The sequence below is a fragment of the Pholcus phalangioides genome, unplaced genomic scaffold, assembly GCF_987345545.1.
Source record: "Pholcus phalangioides strain wild (caught in Gottingen) unplaced genomic scaffold, Ppha-v1.0 ptg000022l_1, whole genome shotgun sequence".
Classification (NCBI taxonomy): Eukaryota; Metazoa; Arthropoda; class Arachnida; order Araneae; family Pholcidae; genus Pholcus; species Pholcus phalangioides.
In genome coordinates this window covers 8,999,509-9,020,616 of record NW_028301615.1, presented here as the reverse complement: position 1 = coordinate 9,020,616, position 21,108 = coordinate 8,999,509, and the positions used below count along the sequence as shown (strand labels likewise).

General features: G+C 39.1%; 1 protein-coding gene across 1 annotated transcript; it reads right to left on the bottom strand.

Moving 5' to 3' along the window:
• Positions 1 to 8,067: 8,067 nt before the first annotated feature.
• Positions 8,068 to 11,935, bottom strand: LOC149069429 (uncharacterized). Its single transcript, XM_089250041.1, has 3 exons — positions 10,528 to 11,935; positions 10,247 to 10,380; positions 8,068 to 8,226 (listed from the first exon to the last, which is right to left on the bottom strand). Exons 1-3 carry the CDS (start codon positions 11,933 to 11,935, stop codon positions 8,068 to 8,070), a joined length of 1,701 nt encoding a protein of 566 aa, XP_089106167.1.
• Positions 11,936 to 21,108: the final 9,173 nt, after the last annotated feature.

Here is a 21,108-nt window from a genome sequence, read left to right as displayed (position 1 = left end):
TTTAACACCACTCCTTCTAACCTTTCCTTACACGGGGACGCCAAAAGCTTGCTAGCTCCAGTTAAAAAAGTATCCAGCTGCGGCCCTGTCCTTAAACCTTGCAACATACATACTGATGTACAGGGCCACAACGACATGCGTGGTCAGCCGGGGCAAGCACGCATTTTCGCGTGCCCTTTTAATATTGAAGGAGAGATGAAAGGTTAACATTTGCGCTCCTCTCTGGCTCGGAGTTCGGGGCATCAGTCAGTGCCGTCTTAACGCATGGGCCCACCCGAAGCCTCAAGAGAAGAGGGGCCTCCCAAAAATGAGATCCGATTGAAATTTTCAAGGATTTACCATGTAGGGCCTCCTAAAAACCACTTGGCCCGGGGGGGCCCATAATACTCTTACGACGACCCTGGCACCAGTCCCACCTGCTCCTCTCTAGTTGCGGCCCTGATGTCGTATGTACAGGGTGTTAAGCGGGCCGGAGTAGCAAGTTCAGAGGGGCGGCAAATTTGAGTAATTCGTGGTCAAGAACTTTAAATTATAACGTGAATAGGGGGCAGAGCAATTCGAATAGCCAGCACGTGGCGAAGCCATAAATCTGTGTCTGGAAACAGATTTAGTGTGAAGCATGTAAATAATTTCGTATAAATGAATCGTCCCCAAATGAACATTTTTGGGAACTAAAAAGTCTAATGAGTATCATAATGTTTTTTAAAATTTGATTTTTTACAGTTTTTAAGACATGAAATTCAGAAATTTCATTCCGATTTCCTATCTGAATTTTTTTTTCCTGACCATCAAAAGAAATATATTTTTTTTAAATAGGATAGGAATTTCCTTGACTTTTTTTTGGTCATATGGGGTTTCCCAAAATTACAATTATTATGCTTAATTTCCATTGATTAGAAATTTAATTAATTGGAAATTTACTTTAATTACAAAGAAAAACGTGCTAAATTCATGGCCAATAATTTTCTTAAAGCCAAAACTTCAAAAATATGTTACTTATATAGTTTTTTAATATATATGTTATTTAAATTAATTATGATGATTCTAGTCATCATATATAATAAAATTTGTGCGATTTGGTCACGAATCGTAAAAGCATCAAAAATGGGTCAACTTGTAGGCTGTCTTTCTTCAAGTCTGAATTAATTTCAAACGGCAAATATTGTTACAGAAAATTAAATTTCATTACATGAATATTTTTATTAGTATATACAGTAAAACCCCTCCTTTCTGTGAACACGGACAGGACAAAAAAATTAAATACATGTAAAATGGGTGACCGTTAGAAAGAGGTTTGAAATTCATACTTTTATATATTATACATCTGTAAATTATTATTTGTCCGTAAAAGAGGGAGTATCCGTTAAGAGGGGGTTTTACTGCAATGCAGCTTATGAGCACGAATTTGCATGCTAACTGGAGCCAACTTCAGCTTGGCGAAAAAAATTTAGCCAATCCCGAGATGTCACGTGACATAAAAAAATAAAAAACCCCGGTTGCTAACAGCAGTGTGTGTTTCACGCTAAATTCTACGGTTGCTGATAAGATCAACCGCACCAGCCGAACCGTAGTGTGCCGGCAGCCTTAGGCCGGGACCTGACTACGGAGCGATTGCAGGCGGTTGAGGTTGGGGGAAGGCATCATCTATAGTTTTATTCTGTCAACGCACAGATACAACTGCAACCGCTGAGGGCGGTTTTTTCAACCGAGAAAATCCACATTTTTTTGGACGGTTGGGGTAACCGGAAAGCTGCCATCATGTATTGAAAAGGCTTGAACACCCTGATGACGGTTCGGACTCGCGGTTGCTTTCTTCCATTGTCTATTAAGTGGTTTGACAAGGAGGGTGATGGGATTTCGGATGCACTGGACAAAGGAATTGCTCTCCTTCTCAGGCTGCCATAAAAAAATGAGGGGAAAAGACAAATTCGAAGAACTGTATGGTGAAGTTCTATTCGACAGAAGCTAATTCTTTGTTCGGCGCTTTTGCACTGATAACAATAAAAAAACCAATGAAGGAAAAATTAAATTTTTCTAACTAGTGAAATTTTTTTGCTTTCCTATATGAGCATACATAAAAACTCGGTTATAATGACATTCATAAACTAACATGATTACGCTAAAACCGAGATGCATATTTTAGAACACTTGAATGAAATGCATTGGATCCCGATTATAACGTTTTAGCAAAAAAACCAATTAGTTACCTCATCCAAAAAAGTACAAATTACCACGGGGCCCAACCATTTATAATAAATTCATAAAAAATTAGAAGTAAAAATAATCAGACATTTGAAGGAATATATTTTTATATTTGCAAATTCTCCATATCAAACTTTTGACACATTTATTAAAAGCCTAAGTATGAACCGGGGAGGAAATACGTCCCTAAGAGCTGCATTGTGTGCGTTTTGCTTTCATTATTGTCTTTTTGTTATTTATTTTTGTATCGTATATGAATGTGGCTGTCTATCTGTGTTTTTGCAATGAAAAAATAACCATCTAGGCCAGCGGTTCTCAACCGGTGCTCCGTGTGAACTCCCAAGGGCTCCGCGGCCCTCGAGGAAAATAAAAAAAGAACCAGTAAATTTGAAAAAAATGATTATTGATATTTTTGAATAAAAATAAATCAGTAACTTTGATGAATAAATAAAAAATAGTCTTACGGGGCTCCACCATAGAAATTATATACTGGAAAGGGCTCTGTGGGTCAAAAAAGATTGAGAACCGCTGATCTAGACAAAACGTTGTATGCGGGTAATATCGAAGAGTGCACTAAGACAATTTTCACACCTACCGTTCTTTTCAACCAGTTTTTCATTTACATACACACACAAAGCCGCAACTAGGGAGAGCGGGTCCACTGTATCGAGTGCCGAACTAGGGGGGCGCCGAATTGCTCCTTTAACACCACTCCTTCTAACCTTTCCTTACACGGGGACGCCAAAAGCTTGCTAGCTCCAGTTAAAAAAGTATCCAGCTGCGGCCCTGTCCTTAAACCTTGCAACATACATACTGATGTACAGGGCCACAACGACATGCGTGGTCAGCCGGGGCAAGCACGCATTTTCGCGTGCCCTTTTAATATTGAAGGAGAGATGAAAGGTTAACATTTGCGCTCCTCTCTGGCTCGGAGTTCGGGGCATCAGTCAGTGCCGTCTTAACGCATGGGCCCACCCGAAGCCTCAAGAGAAGAGGGGCCTCCCAAAAATGAGATCCGATTGAAATTTTCAAGGATTTACCATGTAGGGCCTCCTAAAAACCACTTGGCCCGGGGGGGCCCATAATACTCTTACGACGACCCTGGCACCAGTCCCACCTGCTCCTCTCTAGTTGCGGCCCTGATGTCGTATGTACAGGGTGTTAAGCGGGCCGGGGTAGCAAGTTCAGAGGGGCGGCAAATTTGAGTAATTCGTGGTCAAGGACTTTAAATTATAACGTGAATAGGGGGCAGAGCAATTCGAATAGCCAGCACGTGGCGAAGCCATAAATCTGTGTCTGGAAACAGATTTAGTGTGAAGCATGTAAATAATTTCGTATAAATGAATCGTCCCCAAATGAACATTTTTGGGAACTAAAAAGTCTAATGAGTATCATAATGTTTTTTAAAATTTGATTTTTTACAGTTTTTAAGACATGAAATTCAGAAATTTCATTCCGATTTCCTATCTGAATTTTTTTTTCCTGACCATCAAAAGAAATATATTTTTTTTAAATAGGATAGGAATTTCCTTGACTTTTTTTTGGTCATATGGGGTTTTCCAAAATTACAATTATTATGCTTAATTTCCATTAATTAGAAATTTAATTAATTGGAAATTTACTTTAATTACAGAGAAAAACGTGCTAAATTCATGGCCAATAATTTTCTTCAAGCCAAAACTTCAAAAATATGTTACTTATATAGTTTTTTAATATATATGTTATTTAAATTAATTATGATGATTCTAGTCATCATATATAATAAAATTTGTGCGATTTGGTCACGAATCGTAAAAGCATCAAAAATGGGTCAACTTGTAGGCTGTCTTTCTTCAACTCTGAATTAATTTCAAACGGCAAATATTGTTACAGAAAATTAAATTTCATTACATGAATATTTTTATTAGTATATACAGTAAAACCCCTCCTTTCTGTGAACACGGACAGGACAAAAAAATTAAATACATGTAAAATGGGTGACCGTTAGAAAGAGGTTTGAAATTCATACTTTTATATATTATACATCTGTAAATTATTATTTGTCCGTAAAAGAGGGAGTATCCGTTAAGAGGGGGTTTTACTGCAATGCAGCGTATGAGCACGAATTTGCATGCTAACTGGAGCCAACTTCAGCTTGGCGAAAAAAATTTAGCCAATCCCGAGATGTCACGTGACATAAAAAAATAAAAAACCCCGGTTGCTAACAGCAGTGTGTGTTTCACGCTAAATTCTACGGTTGCTGATAAGATCAACCGCACCAGCCGAACCGTAGTGTGCCGGCAGCCTTAGGCCGGGACCTGACTACGGAGCGATTGCAGGCGGTTGAGGTTGGGGGAAGGCATCATCTATAGTTTTATTCTGTCAACGCACAGATACAACTGCAACCGCTGAGGGCGGTTTTTTCAACCGAGAAAATCCACATTTTTTTGGACGGTTGGGGTAACCGGAAAGCTGCCATCATGTATTGAAAAGGCTTGAACACCCTGATGACGGTTCGGACTCGCGGTTGCTTTCTTCCATTGTCTATTAAGTGGTTTGACAAGGAGGGTGATGGGATTTCGGATGCACTGGACAAAGGAATTGCTCTCCTTCTCAGGCTGCCATAAAAAAATGAGGGGAAAAGACAAATTCGAAGAACTGTATGGTGAAGTTCTATTCGACAGAAGCTAATTCTTTGTTCGGCGCTTTTGCACTGATAACAATAAAAAAACCAATGAAGGAAAAATTAAATTTTTCTAACTAGTGAAATTTTTTTGCTTTCCTATATGAGCATACATAAAAACTCGGTTATAATGACATTCATAAACTAACGTGATTACGCTAAAACCGAGATGCATATTTTAGAACACTTGAATGAAATGCATTGGATCCCGATTATAACGTTTTAGCAAAAAAACCAATTAGTTACCTCATCCAAAAAAGTACAAATTACCACGGGGCCCAACCATTTATAATAAATTCATAAAAAATTAGAAGTAAAAATAATCAGACATTTGAAGGAATATATTTTTATATTTGCAAATTCTCCATATCAAACTTTTGACACATTTATTAAAAGCCTAAGTATGAACCGGGGAGGAAATACGTCCCTAAGAGCTGCATTGTGTGCGTTTTGCTTTCATTATTGTCTTTTTGTTATTTATTTTTGTATCGTATATGAATGTGGCTGTCTATCTGTGTTTTTGCAATGAAAAAAAACCATCTAGGGCAGCGGTTGCTTTTTTCCATTGTCTATTAAGTGGTTTGACAAGGAGGGTGATGGGATTTCGGATGCACTGGACAAAGGAATTGCTCTTCTTGTCAGGCTGCCATAAACATGAGGGGAAAAGACAAATTCGAGGAACTGTATGGTGAAGTTCTATTCGATAGAAGCTAATTCTTTGTTTGGCGCTCTTGCACTGATAACAAAAAAAAAAAATCCAATGAAGAAAAAATTAAATTTTTCTAACTAATAAATTTTTTTTTTGCTTTCCTACATGAGCATACATTAAAACTCGATTATAATGACATTCATAAAGTAACATGATTACGCCGTTAAAACTGAGATATATATTTTAAAATGCATTGGATCCCGATTATAACGTTTTAGCAAAAAAACCAATTAGTATCTCATCCGAAAAGTACAAATTACCTGGGGCCCAAACATTTCTAATAAATTCATAAAAAATTATCAGAACTATGAATCGTGGAGGAAATATGTCCCTAAGAGCTGCATTGTGTGTGTTTTTCTTTCATTATTCTGTCTTTTTGGTATTTATTTTTGTATCGTATATGAATGTGGCTGTCTATCTGTTGTTTTTGCAATGAAAAAAACATCTAAATAAAACGTTGCATGCGGGTAATATCGAAGAGTTGCACTAAGACAATTTTCACAACTACTGTTCTTTTCAAGCAGTTTTTGATTTACATACGCACACAAAGCCGCAACTAGGGAGATCGGGTCCATTGTACAGGGTGCTGAACTAGAGGGGCGTCGAATTACCCCTTTAACCACTCCTTCTAACCTTTCCTTACCCGGGGACGCCAAAAGCCTGCTAGCTCCAGTTAAAAAAGCATCCAGTTGCGGTGTATGTACCTTAAATCCCCTGCATGTACCTTAAATCTTGCAACATACATATTGATGTACAGGGCCACAACGACATGGGGGTCAGCCGGGGTAATCACGCATTTTGGCGCCCCCTTTTAATATTGAAGGAGAGATGAAAGGATAACATTTGCTCACCCCTCTGGCTCGGAGTTCGGGGCATCAGTCAGTGTCGTCTTAACGCATGGACCCACCCGGACAAGGCCCGGGGGCCTCAAGAGAAGTAAGGTCTCACAAAAATGAGATCCGGTTGAAATTTTCTAGGATTTACCAGGTTGGGACTCCGGAAAACCACTTGCCCCGGGGGCCCATAAATACTCTTAAGACGGCCCTGGCATCAGTCCCACCTGCTTCTCCCTAGTTGCGGCCCTGGTGCCGTATGTACATGCTGTTAAGCGGGCCGGGATAGCAAGTTCGGAGGGGCGGCAAATTTCTTTTTCCTTAAAAATCCTGACCATCAACAGAAATAATTTTTTCCTTAATTTTTTTTGGCGTTTCCCGAAATTAAAATTTGAGGTTTCCCGAAATTATAATTATGATTAATTTCCATAAATTAGAAACTTAGTTAATTGGAAATTTACTTCAATTACAAAGAAAAACGTGCTAAATTCATGTCCAATTTTTTGAAACTTCAAAAATATGTTATTTGAATAGCCAGTCATCATATACAAAAAAAATTGTGCAATTTGGTCTTGAATTGTAAGAGCGGTCAAAAATGGACACTTTTGGGTTGTCTTTCTTCAACTCCGAATTAATTTCCAACGGCAAATATTGTTACAGAAAATTAAATAATTTAATTACCTGGAAATTTTTATTAGTATATACAGTAAAACCCCTCTTTTGCGGACACTGACAGGACAAAAAAATTCGTCCGTGAAAGAGGGGTGATCGTTAATCAGGGGTTTGAAATACATACTTTTATATATTATACAACTGTAAATTATTATTTGGCAGTAAAAGAGGGGGGTGACCGCATCTGAGGAGTGTCCGTTAGGAGGGGTTTTAATGCAATGCAACTTATGAGCACGAATTTGCATGATAATCGTAGCCAACTTCAGCTTGGCGAAAATAATTTAGCCAATCCCGAGATGTCACGTGACATTAAAAAATAAAAATCCCCGGTTGCTAACAGCAGTGTGAGTTGTTTCACGCGAAATTCCACGGTTGCTGATAACATCAACCGCGCCAGCCGAACCGAAGTGTGCCGTTAGCCTTAGAGTTGGGTTGACCACGAGATCGCCATTACGAAGAAAAACGGTTTATTTCTTCATCGTAGCTTTAAAAGACTCATAACTCATCAACCGATGGACCGAATCACAAAAATAATATACTGAAAAAACCATTATGCATTCGCCTCACTTGTAGTAAGATTATTTGAGTTGACAGATCTCAAAAACTTTAAAATTCCAGTGAAACAGCGGAGTGCGCTTACACACACTCCCCATCAGCGTCCTAAGCTCACCCTTGATGACTGCATAACACCAAACATGGCCCCCGCTCTGTCCCTTGCGGGATATAAGTGGATTATCTTGCGGCTGGGCCATGCTGGGAGAACTCTCCTGACATCCTGGCCCGGCGAACATCCCCCGACTCGCAAGCCACCGGGTCCGTCCCGCCGGGACCCCACTCCATCCCAAGCAGCCACACTCCGGGAAGCTCCAGGAAACCTCAGATGGTCAAGAAGGAGCACAGGTGGACCGCCCGCCAGATCTCCGACCCAGCAAAAACATTCCGAGGCCCTAGGCTCCCCTAGTCCACGAGAGAACATCCCCGTCCGCCACTCATCGCTCAAAGGAGCAACAGAACGGAACCAAACGTCCGTCCCCCTCCGGCAGCCCGCGCCCGTCCATGCCAACACCGCACTCCGTCCCCACCAATCCATCCGCAGATGGACCCGTGGGATCTCGGTTGCCAATCACTCGCTTCAGCTCCTTTGCCACCTGAAAGAAAACATGCATACATGGCACATGGAAGCACTGAACAGAAATGACAGCAAGTCCTTAACATCAAGTGGAAATTGTCAGGAAAGAACATGACAAACATACCCTTGATGACTGCACGACACAAAGCTTTACGCCTCGCCTGGGCCCGACAACACTGACATTGGACTGTTGAGGACTGGAAACACGTTGCCTGTTCTGACGAGTCTCGGTTCCAATTGCTTCGAGCTAGAACACCTTAATACACAGGCTGGCGCATGCGCCATTTTGGCCCTCGGTAGTGCGCTGCTCAATGTTATCTTACCGTAGGGTCCTCTAGGACGTCTTCCTTTTTATTAATATTATTAGCGTTTTTGAATCATTTTTGTCAATTTTTTTTTAAATTACTGCAAAAATTCCGTGATTTTCGGCTCCAGAATGTTAAAATTCGGATAAAAAAAAAAGGATTTCTAGAGTTTTATAAACACCGATGCAAGAATCGTGAACTGTGCATTAGAGCGCCAAGTTCCTCACGGAAACGGAGCTTCCCTATGCGAAGTAAGTAAAATTTAATTATTTTTTGAATTAAAATTTTTTACAATCATATTTATGATACATATTTGTGATAATGTTGTTAAATTTTAGAACTAAATGATATTAATGGAAATAAAAAAATCAGTGGAAAATAGCAGACGATATTTGGCGCTATAATTTCGTGTTGTGTGTGGCATAAGAGTTACGGTGATTTTAATATGCGCAATAATTTTCTGGTTTTTCCATTCCGTGAAATTTTGGAGAAATGATGCGTAAGTAAAGGATTTTTAACGAACAGAACTAGTTGAATCCTGAATTTATTGCAAGTTAATCCTGAAACGTTTCTGATTGCTTACGATTTTGATTCCTAGTTTTATTTATTTTTATTTACAATAACCCCAGAAGGCATGAAATGCACTTATACTGGAAGAAAAAAAAAAAATAATAATAATAGTCAGTACGGGAAGCACTTCGCATACGGAGCCAGGTCGAAATCCCCAATAGTGGAAGCAAATCTTGCGTAGGAGGCACATACAAGTTCTGATGGAAGACTGTTCCATATTCTTGCCACACGGCATCTATATCCGTGGAAAAAGCAATCCCTTCTAGCTGTTGGTATTCTTATTTGGAAGCGATGCCTACGTAGGTTAACTCGCCTGTCTATGATCTCAAAGAAAGGCTCTCTTGATGGTAGATAAACATTTTGGTGGACTAGTTTGTAGCACATCTTCAGATCTGCAGCGATTCTACGCCATTCCAGTGAGTGTAAACCCAGAAATTGAAGTCTCTGACAATAAGATAGACCGCTCATGCCAGGTATTCGTTTAGTAAACGACCTCTGTGGCTTTTCGAGGAGCTGTATGTCCTTGATTTTGTAAGGGCTCCATACTTGCGAACAGAACTCCAGGGTCGGGCGAACGTACACACAGAAAGCATATGACAACGTATGCGCATCACACTTACGGTATGCCGTACGTAACATATATGAAATTCTATTAGCTTTGCAGACTATGCCATGATAATGATCAGTGAAATCCAGAATGCGGCTCATTGCAATACCTAAATCCACGCATGTATCCAATTGCTGTAACGTTTCATTACCTAGTTGGTAATATTCAGGATCGGTGCGTCTACCTAAATGCATTGATCCACTTTTTGATGATGAAATAGGTAGCTTATACTGACAACTCCACTGGAAAAGTTGTTGGCATGCAATTCTTAAGCCCCTAGTGTTTTCCACTGGAGAGAATAACTTCACGTCATCCGCGAATTGCAATAGAGAGATGGGTGACACAGATTGAGTAATATCGTAAGTGTACAAAGTAAATAAGATCGGGCCTAACACCGATCCCTGGACAACTCCGCTTGGCACCTGACATTCTCTAGACATGACGCTGGCTACGCGAACCTGATGAACTCTGTCTGACAGCAGTTCTTGAATTATCCTCACAACTTTATCCGGAACCCCCACGCAAGCTAGCTTCCTCAGTAGTAGCAATCTGTCTACTTGATCAAATGCCTTTTGGAAATCGACGTAAATTACATCAATCTCTTGTCCAGAGTCTATAGCACTCTCCCATATATCATGACAAATCAACTGCTGCACTGGTAAGGAGCGGCCAGGAATGAAGCCAAACTGAACTGAGGGGATTAAGCCCATATCGTCGGCAAATGGAAGTAACTGATTGACGATGCATCTCTCGAAAATTTTGCAGGATATATCGGTTAACGATATCGGGCGATAATTATTCGGATCTGCCCTGGAGCCTTTATTCTTATAAATTGGACTAATAACTGCAGATTTCCAAGAGCATGGGATAGACCCGTAGTCATAGAAGGATGTGAAGATGGAGCTAAGTAGAGAAGATATCGGGTCTGAAAGACGTTTGTAGAAACAACTGGGTATTCCGTCAGGACCCGGAGATGATCGACCAGGAAGAGAAGCAATAATGGCTTTTATCGTCTGAGTGCTGAACATGTCACGAAAGAAGGGATGATCATTCATAAGGCCTTGATAACGATAGTCGTAACCGGAACAACTGAAATTATATGAACCAGAAAATATGTCCGCAAAAACGTTTGCTTTCTCATAATCTTCCGTTATCGTGGTGCCATTCACAGTTAGCGTTGGTATGTCCCGGGATACACGAAGTCTACTGCGGACATCTCGGTGGAAAAAGTTCCGATCACGATTTTTACAGAGGTTGAGGAGATGTAAACTCTCTTTCTCTTGGACGTAATTTGCATAGTTCCTAGCCATGACCTTGTATTGTTCTTTAGTGGTTTGACTAGGTATTGATCTATATTGACGCCAAGCATGCAATTTCCTATTGTTTAGCATTCGTAAAACCTTATCTTTTTTTCTAAATCTCATTTGACGGGGAACATGTTCACGAGACCGCAGATATAGAGCTGGCAAAGCATCCGCAGCTGAGATAGTTCCAGCCAGTACTTGATTCTGCAGATCTTTTACAATAGCTGATAATCTTGGATAATCTGCATTGTGATAGTTTAGTGTTGATCGGCAATCTAATCCTGTTGTAATATGCAATGAGAAGTGTATCGGCAAGTGCGGTGGATTATCACTGTTGCAGAAGGGTGGAAGTGCATATACGTCGTAGACCACCGAAGGATCGGTAGCAAACAGAAGATCTAAGAAGTTTTCCCCTTTCGTGGGAAAATCGACCAACTGAACAAGGCCTAGTTCTGCTGATATTGACATGAACTGTGACTCCAATTCAGACGAGAATCTCCCGTTTATCCAATCGATTCCCCGCATGTTGAAGTCCCCGACCAAAATCACCGGAAAGCGCGCAGAGCAGTAATGCCTTAGTTCTCTCCAAAACTCACACCAATGATCTAAATTACATGCTTTATTTGGTGGAACGTACGCCGTAATAAGCCTGCACTTCCTATTTCCGCTTTTTATATCCACCGATATTATCTCAACATCTTGATTTCCATTATGCACGTTCACCAGCTTAGGTTTCAGGCTGCTTCGAATAATAATGCATACACCTCCTCCCGCAGTAGTTTCTCTGTCGTATCGGAAAATATCGTATCCTGGTAGACATATCAAGGAAGACGAAACTGATTGATGTAACCAAGTCTCTGCTATACACAGAATGTCGACCTCGTATGACTGAATGCAGCAACGCAAATCGTCAATTTTATTCACAATACTTCTGGGGTTCATGAATATACCTGTAACTCTTGATTCAGAATCGGATGCGTGTTCATTTGTTGAAGTAATTGACGATGACTCTTCTCCGTACAGTCATTGTTGATTAGAGGTGTCCCTCTGCCCTGGCAATGCTTCCGTTATAGTACAATCTCCAGCCGGATCCTCCAGAAGATATCTGGGAATACCAAAAAACTCTCTGATGTGTATACCAGATGGCCAGTGGAATGGATCACTCAATGAATCCCAATTACTATCGACAGTGGTTAGTACAAAAGATGCATAGTTGTTTGAGTTACTTGTATTCAGCTTAACGCAGTCGTACTCGAGTTGCGTGTCTTGCAGTATGCGACGTACGTCCGAGATAGATGTCTCTGGAGCAAATCTGTTCACCAGCAACCGACGTCTGCGAACCGTCGGCACTACACGCACCTGCGACGTCGTAGACATTCCCACTCTGAATTCATTACGCCGATCAGTCCCAGTTGCGACGTTGGATCGCTGTAAACGGTCAGGTGGTACTTCATTAATATCATCCACTTTCAAGCGAGGGTGGACTGCCCGAAACGTGTTGTTATTTGACAAATTTTCCTTTCCCCTCAAAGTATCAGTCAATATTTGGGCATACGAAGCGGTAGCAACAGGCTTTGGCAATGATTCACAATTGTTTGCTCCAGATGAGTTCACGTTTGAGCGCATAGCATTTGACAAGTTAGCTATCTCTGACTGCATTCCGGGAATGATCTGGGCAATGCTCTCTAGTCTACTAAAACGTTCCTCAAACTTCTGAAAGTTTATCTCAATAATCTCTGAAATATTAGCAGTTTCATGGATACTAGGCGGCGGCTCAGTGATAGCAACCGTTTGGCGAGTTATCGCTACTTAGTAACTACCTATCGCTGTTTCAGAGAAGTTATTTTATTATGCGTTTAAAGCAAATGACATGTTTGAATCGTAAATAGTTTATAAATTTTGAGATTTTTAATTAATAAAACAAGTCGAAATCGAATTAATTGGACGTCAGCCCCGCAATCTTGCTTGATCACTCAAGTGAGCTTTTCCGATTTGGCGACTTATCGCTTGTACATTGAGAGTATTCCGTGGAATTAAAAATGCAATATATAGTAAAAAACTTTTTCAGTTTATTTTCATTTCTGTCCGTATTATTTTTTTTTACAATAAGCAACAAAATTATGTGTTTGTTAGTAATCGTTAGTGTTACAGTACTGAGCAAATTAAAGGGACCATTTATCAAAGATATTTCAAGGGGCTCTATATATAGCCAAATTAAGTATAGTGGAGGCATTAGTCCAGGAAAATAAATTAAAAGCACCCCCCCCCCCCCCATCAATGTTAGATAGGGTTTTTCACCACAACTTTATTTTCAACTTCTTTTTCACATATTTTTATACATGTACAAAATGTTTCAAAGCTTATTCATTCTACCCTTAATCTTCACTTCGAGACAATGCCATAATTTGGGAAGGGTTAAAGTTTATGCTGTTTTTTTTTTTGGTGGTAGTGATGGAGCAAAGGTGTTTATATCACTTGTTAGATAACAGGTAAATATATGCTGTTTAATGTGTATTTAATATATTTACGTTGTTAGTGTTCAATTGAAATTCAAATGCTTTATTCTGAAACAGCTTCAGACAATTTCTTATCACTTTTACTTAAAATAATCATTTGAAAATAACTATTAAAACTTGTATAAGTGTCCATTGTTCAGAGATAAATTACTGAAATTCTTATTCCAAAGAACTGGCACAGAGATATTTTAGCATGTAAAAGAGACGTCTCTTAAAAGGAGGTTTGGCTGTATTTCAGTTGATAAAGAGCTGTACAATAGGAAGCAATTAGAAATATATGTCATAGAATTTACTATATAGTCTACTGTATATTTATTCGTACATGTTAAGCGATATGAACTTTTTTTGTTTGACATTGTTTTTTTTTTTTTTATCTTGATTTAAAACATTTTTTTTATTCATTTTTTCAAATCAGGTACATTTTAAAGAAAGCCTATTTGAGCTCAAAAGGCAAGAATGGCTGGAAGAAGTTGAAACAAACTGCTGTGTCCCATAGTTGCAGGTTCCCAATCCTCCAAAACCTCTCACTCCTCAACAGAAAAAGAATATAGGCGTTCCAAAATTTCTGAACAGACAGACAGAAAGACATGACCACTGACAGACCAGAGAGACTATCTTGGGATGATTTACGCTCTTTCCCAAAAAAAAAAGTCCTGAGCAATGATTTGGTATGTAATGTGTTCGAATAACCTTATTTTCTCTATTCCCTTTATTATAAAGCCAGAAAATGAACAATTAACTGTTTCGTTTAGTGCGGTTCATATCCTCAAGGCGACACAGGATTTCATGCAAGGCATATGCAGTGATTACTCTGCTAAATTATTTAGAATTAGTTTAATGATTATGTTTTAAAATGTGCATCATATGTTTAACTTGCATCATTATCTTGCATGGAAAATGCTTTTAAGTTTTTCATACACACCATGAGTTTTGAAGAAAAAAACTTGCACGTTAAATTTTGCCTCTACAAAAACATAGGTGTTTTGCACGCATGATTAAATAAGTAATTTTTACTTAGACCTATGGCTTGTGCTTCCTTCCAAAGGATATGAATGTGGAATTTCAATGAATTAGGAGTTCTAAGAAATTATGGAGGAAAGTATCTTTTTTTTTTTTTTTTAAATTTTCAAATTTTTTACAATATTCAAAATTTTTAATTTCCTGTGAATCTCAAAGATTCTAGTTCCTTCTATAGCCCTAAGTTAGTTTAGTAAGTGTAGAAAATTTCATAATAATTGGTCTAACCATTTTTGTGTAATCGTGTGCGCAATTGTAAAAATTGACATTTCGCGAAAAATGCATTCAAAAATTGTGAATTTTGATGAAATTATTTTTTCCTCAAACCATAGATACACGAAAATAACCTCAATATTCAAAAATATTATTAGTTTTTAATATTGCCAGCAGGACCGTCATTTCAACTTTTTCCGGGGGGAGGGGCAAAGAGCATGTACTAAAGGTACGCATATATATATATATACCATTCGTAGAGTATTTTCAAAAGCCGGGGGGCAACGCCCCCCCCCCCCCCTAAATGACGGGCCTGATTGCCAGCATGTTTTCTTTCTTTAATTTATCATTTTAGTGCTTAGCGAAGCCTGCAGTTTCAAATGCTCAACACACAGCAAGTTAAAAAAAGCCACAGATTTGAGAAATAATGAAGCAAAAATTCACTTAATTTATTTTGCAGTCTGTATTTTACATTTAATATGTTGTGTGAGTAAAATTTGAGGGGAATTAGAAACTGATGTAAGAAAGATGACAAAAAAAAGAAAGTTAACTGGCATTGTAATCGTTGATTTGTTAATTTTTGACTTTGTGGTTAAAAAGTGACATTTTAATAGTGACATTTTGGTATATCATGGTAAGTGTAGTACAAAAAATATGAATACAATTATTTCAGAAAATAAGCATTAAGGTGCCCAATGTGTGCAAAAAATTTCGAAAGCAGGAAAGAGTTTTCGACAACTGTCAGCAACAAATCTCGTTATACAGACGTACAAGCACATAACACATTATTATGATGGCAAGAAAAAAAAACGTGAAAATCAGGTTTCTCTCATTCACTGGTGGACACTTATTTCTGATGTCCATTACCACAACATCAGAACACGAATTTTCACAACTAATCACACATAATAATACTACATGTAAATATGTATTATGAAATTTACCCCGTTTTATGAAAATGGTTTTTATATTCATTGTCCAAATTGTAATCACACTAATGATGTTCACTGAAAATATGAACTGTTGCATGTGTACAAATTCAATCTTTCTTGTATGCTCAATATATTCCCATTGTTGATATGTTTTCCTTTACCATCGCACAACCTAGATTACGTTAAAAGAAAACTCTATTCATACCACTTATTTCTATTTCTATTGAAATTAATTGAAGGATAATTTCACTGAACAAGAAACAAATAATTATTTAGGAAAATATAATTGAAATAATAAACTGGTAATGTAACTAAGCTACTCAATCTAGGTACTGAAAGTTATAAAATAGGCTCCCCCACTTTAGTGAGTGCGCAGGTGTAATTATTTATCACTCTATCAACATCGTTTCACACATCCATTCCTCTGAATACGAGAAATTTGAGAAGTTTGAAAAATTCTAAAGCTAAGTGAAATTTATCTGAACATCTTTACATAAATATGTCTTTTTCGTACCTTTTTTGGTATCTTAAATATTTGTCTTTTTCATCTTTTAGTCACCTGTAATTTATATATTCTTTTAAATTTTTGGATGAGTAATGGTAAAATTCTGGAAATAGTTTGCTATACATATCGACATCTATCTATTGTACACAATGAATTACTGTGTGGTGTCAGAAAAAATTACATTATGCACTTACACTAATAATGTTATAGAGTCTCAGTGTCTTTATATTTTTAAGAAAAGTTTGTGTTTCATTTTTGCTCGTCATTGCTTATTTGTTTACTTTTTAGATGAGGAGAGAAAGCTTGGTTTGTAGGATACTAGCTACATACAAATATATTTATTAAAAGGAATCAATGTGTGTATTTTATTGGTGATTATTTATCCTAATGTCGTGATGCTTTTATACATTTATTAAGATTTTAAGATTGGCTTATTATTGGCCCAGGGCTGCAACTGGGGGGGGGGCGGCATGTGGGTCTGGTGCCCCAGGCGCTGGACCGGACGGGGTGCAGAATTCATCCTTTAACTGTTTCTACATGCAAGAGGATACCAAAATTCTGGCTCGCCCGGGGGACAAAGTATTTTGTTGCGCCCCTGTATTGACCTATTACTGGGGTCAAAGATAAAGAAATATGGGTATTTACCATTTACGTGTGGACTATTTTTTGCCATAATTGTAATTTTCAATTTGCAGTTGTTGAGTTTTTATCTTGGCTCTCTTAAAGTATTGCTTTCGAACATATATATTTGTTTTTTTTTTCTTCTCCAGATTAATTGCTGTTGGGTCACGCAGTTTCAAGAAAAGAACTATATTTCTATTATTTAAGCATATTTTTTTTGTAATTCAAAGTTTACTGGTACTCTAAAGCAGCGTAGTAACTAATTACTTAGTGCAGAAAAATATGTGAAAATGTGAATATGATATTTGCAAAATCTTGCTTTCATCAGTTATGTACATTATGTTTGAATATTTTTTTAATAAATAAATTCATTCACTCATTGAGCTCGTCAATTTACATTATTGAACCTGTGTGTGCTATTCAAAAATTCAGAATTTGTAATATACTGAAGAAAATAGTTGATAAGGTTTTCGCGGCCCTCATTTGATAAAAATTGTTTTTTCGGGTTCGAAGACCGTCGTCCGTTAGAGTTTGTTCTCAACGTTTCCCCAACACTAGTGGTTGGCATGATCAGGAGAATTGATAAACTGGATGAACTGAACTGAATTAAAATTGGTTTGCTGGTTCCGCGGCACAATTTTTTATGGCCGTTCTACCAGTCTTATCCGCGGGCCACGAAGTACGTGACCTATATTGGATCGTGTATGTGAATGAATGAGAAGTGTGTGTATGATGTAGTGTAAGGACAAAATTGGGAGTTTAAAGTTCATGTTCCGGCCCTAACTTAATCGCAGGTAAAATGCCACCATGACCTTGTCGCACCTAAAAGAGAAAAAGCTTCCCCAAGTCCAATGTCGGAGCGCCATTGGCCAATAGTTCGTCTGCTTCAGGATTGGCTGCTGACCTGTGGGAGATATGAGGGAAAAAACAAAGTCCAGAGGGGAAAGGAAAAAGAAGAGAAATAGAGAGATTTTTCTTTTTTCAAAAATTTTCGATTTTTTTTTTTTTTTGGGGGATTTTTTTTTTTTTTGAGAAGAGGTAGTAAAAAATAAAAAGAAATAACACATAGATAGGGGACGACACAAAAAGGATAGAGGAAGAAAAAGAGGGAATTCCAGCCGGAGACAAGATGGCTTAAAAGATTGATCATCGATGGATCGGTAATCGATGATTAAGGCCTGGATAAATCGATTGAGTTTTGCACCAATCGTATTGTTTCTCTCGCCTTGGCTTCGAAACGTGCGATCGCGTGCTGGAGCTGAATGTTATCTTTTCGCACCAATTTCAGGATACTGTTCTGGAACAAGATGGCGAATTCCTCAACAGGATCAGCATTGTTTTCCTCGACACTTGTGTCTGGCGAGAAGGATGGAGATGAGCTCTTGGGCACCATTGTCACATTTTCCCGAGGAGAGCTTGTTCTCTCTACCCCTTGGATTGGCTTGGGCACCTGGCTTAGCTTGGAGACAGGTTTCTTTCTGCTGTCATCGGTTTTCTCGGACCTAGAATATGGAGAGAAACTGCATTTTCTGTAATTTGCTGTGTGGAACAGCTTGCAGTTTGTGCACTGCGGTTTGTCGATGCCCCTTACGTTTGGGCAATCTCGGGACGCATGGTTTAGGATGCATTTCACGCATCTTTCTGTTGCCTTGCAGCCGGAGGAGTGATGCCCCCACGTCTGGCAGCGAAAGCACATGATATGCTTGGGAGGGCGGTGAGTCCGGAATCGCTCAACCCTGATTCGGAGACAGTCCATAGACTTCAGTTCAAGCAGCTTGGCTGATCGCGGCTCCTGGGGCATGTCTACCCGCCATAGCGGTAGTTTGGCCCCGTCTCGGCGTCGTCTGATCTGCTGGGCTTTTATTGGCTGATGTCCTGCTTCCTGTAAAGAAAAGAGCACATCCTCGTCGGACGTGTTTGGGTCAAGTCCTCTGATGACATAACTGTCAGGTTTCTCGCTGTCCAGCAAGAACGAGTGAAACTCGATTTTTTTTTCGGTGCAATGTTTGGTAATTGCCCGGTGGTCATTTTCAGACTCGGGAAAGACCGAGATCTTCCCTCTTCTGACTTCAGCCTTGATGGTGCCGGCACATACCGTCTCAAGTTCGCAGGAGATCTGCCGCCATTTTCCACCGGAAGAGATGATGATCGGTGGAATCTTCCTTCTCCTGGATTGGTCGGTCGTAGCCGGGGGCGCCATTGGTTCTTCATCAGGTGAGGGCGGGGCTAGTTGCTCCGCTTGGCTGGCCGTCGTATCGTTCAGTGAGGTGTTCCCCGAGGGCGGGAAGGGCACCGGCGAGAACAGCGGCGGCGGGGTGGTCCTCGTACCTGAAATAGCAATGTTAGGGTTCGGCGTTTTGTCCGAGCCCTTGCCTCGCTTTCTCTTGACGTTGCAGGAATTAGGATCCACAACGTTCGTGAGAGTGTACATGTTTTCAAAAACACGCTCCTTCGTATCTTTACTGAGTTGGCCTTTCAGTCTGAACATCAACCTGGTTCGGAAGAGGGTGTCCCTGAGGAGGGCATCGTCTCGGCAGGTTCGCTTGGTGTCTGGCCGCTTCGAGATTTCTGCTGATTCCGAGATCCCTTTGAAGAAATCGCCAGTTTCCACAAGTAATCTTTCAAACTCGGCTTGGTCTGTAGGTTTGTCTCCGTCCTCTCCGACGTACTTCCAGAAGCCGTGCTCCAGGGCTTTCCAAGCATCCCCATATTTCGGGATGATCTTAGTATGCAGAACACAGCACTTCAGTATTCCGGTCGTCATACCTGAAAAGAGAAAGAACGGTGCATGCGAAACGCTAGGCTAACTAAATGTGCGAGAGCTAGAACCTCATGTCTGCACGCTGCGGCGTCTCGTCCTCCATTTGTGTTGATTTAAAATTTGAATTTGTGATAAACTGGATCAAAGTCTGAGGTTGTATTTATGCACATAAGTGGCTTGAACTACACTATTGTTTTGCGATTGGTCAGTTGATTCTATGGCTGGCAGCGTATTGTAGACAGTTGTTATGCTGGTAGAACCTGATTGGCCGAGAGATGTGGAGTTATCTGATTGGCTGTTGTCATCATTCTGTTGCTGGACCTTGAAGGAGAAGGTTCTTGTTCTTCTGAGAGCTGGTGTCCAGGATTTGAAAACTTTGAAATTGAGCAGATCCTGGACACCAGCTCTCAGAAGAACAAGAACCTTCTCCTTCAAGGTCCAGCAACAGAATGATGACAACAGCCAATCAGATAACTCCACATCTCTCGGCCAATCAGGTCTCCGGAAAACTTGACTTTGATCCACTTTATCAATTCTCCTGATGATGCCAACCACTAGTGTTGGGGAAACGTTGAGAACAAACTCTAACGGACGACGGTGTTCGAACCCGAAAAAACAATTTTTATCAAATGAGGGCCGCGAAAACCTTATCAACTATTTTCTTCAGTATATTACAAATTCTGAATTTTTGAATAGCACACACAGGTTCAATAATGTAAATTGACGAGCTCAATGAGTGAATGAATTTATTTATTAAAAAAATATTCAAACATAATGTACATAACTGATGAAAGCAAGATTTTGCAAATATCATATTCACATTTTCACATATTTTTCTGCACTAAGTAATTAGTTACTACGCTGCTTTAGAGTACCAGTAAACTTTGAATTACAAAAAAAATATGCATCGAACCCGAAAAAACAATTTTTATCATACTGAAGAAAATTCTGATAAAATAAATGCTCCTAAAATATTTAAGAATTTTTTTACTAAATTTCCAATATCTAGAGTCAGTAGTTTATCAAATCCTTAACTTCACACAATCATTTAATATCCAGAAGAAATTTTCTTCATGTAATCTAAATTGACCATACATATTTTTGTATGCCGACTTTTATCCTAAAAAGGATGGAAGATTTTTCAAAGCAGGTAGAAAACTTGAAAGAAATGGTTCAACAAATAAGTAGAGAAAATCAAGAACTCAAGATGGAAAATAAAAACATGAAAGCAGAAATAGGAAATTTGAAATATCATATGAATGAGTTAGAAACCAAAATGAGACGCAATAACATTGAGATAAATGGAATACCAGAAAGCCCAAATGAGAATATACAAGAAATAGTTCAAGCAGTAAAAACACAACTACAAATACCTGAAAAAACTAAAATTGAATGTGCTCACAGAGTCCCAACAAGAAATGACAATATACCCAAACCAATCATAGTAAGATTCAATAGTGAAACATCAAAAAATCTGGATTCAAAAGGCTAAGCGACAGAATACCCTTACAGCAGATAAAATAAACCCGATCTTTCAAGATGTCCGAATA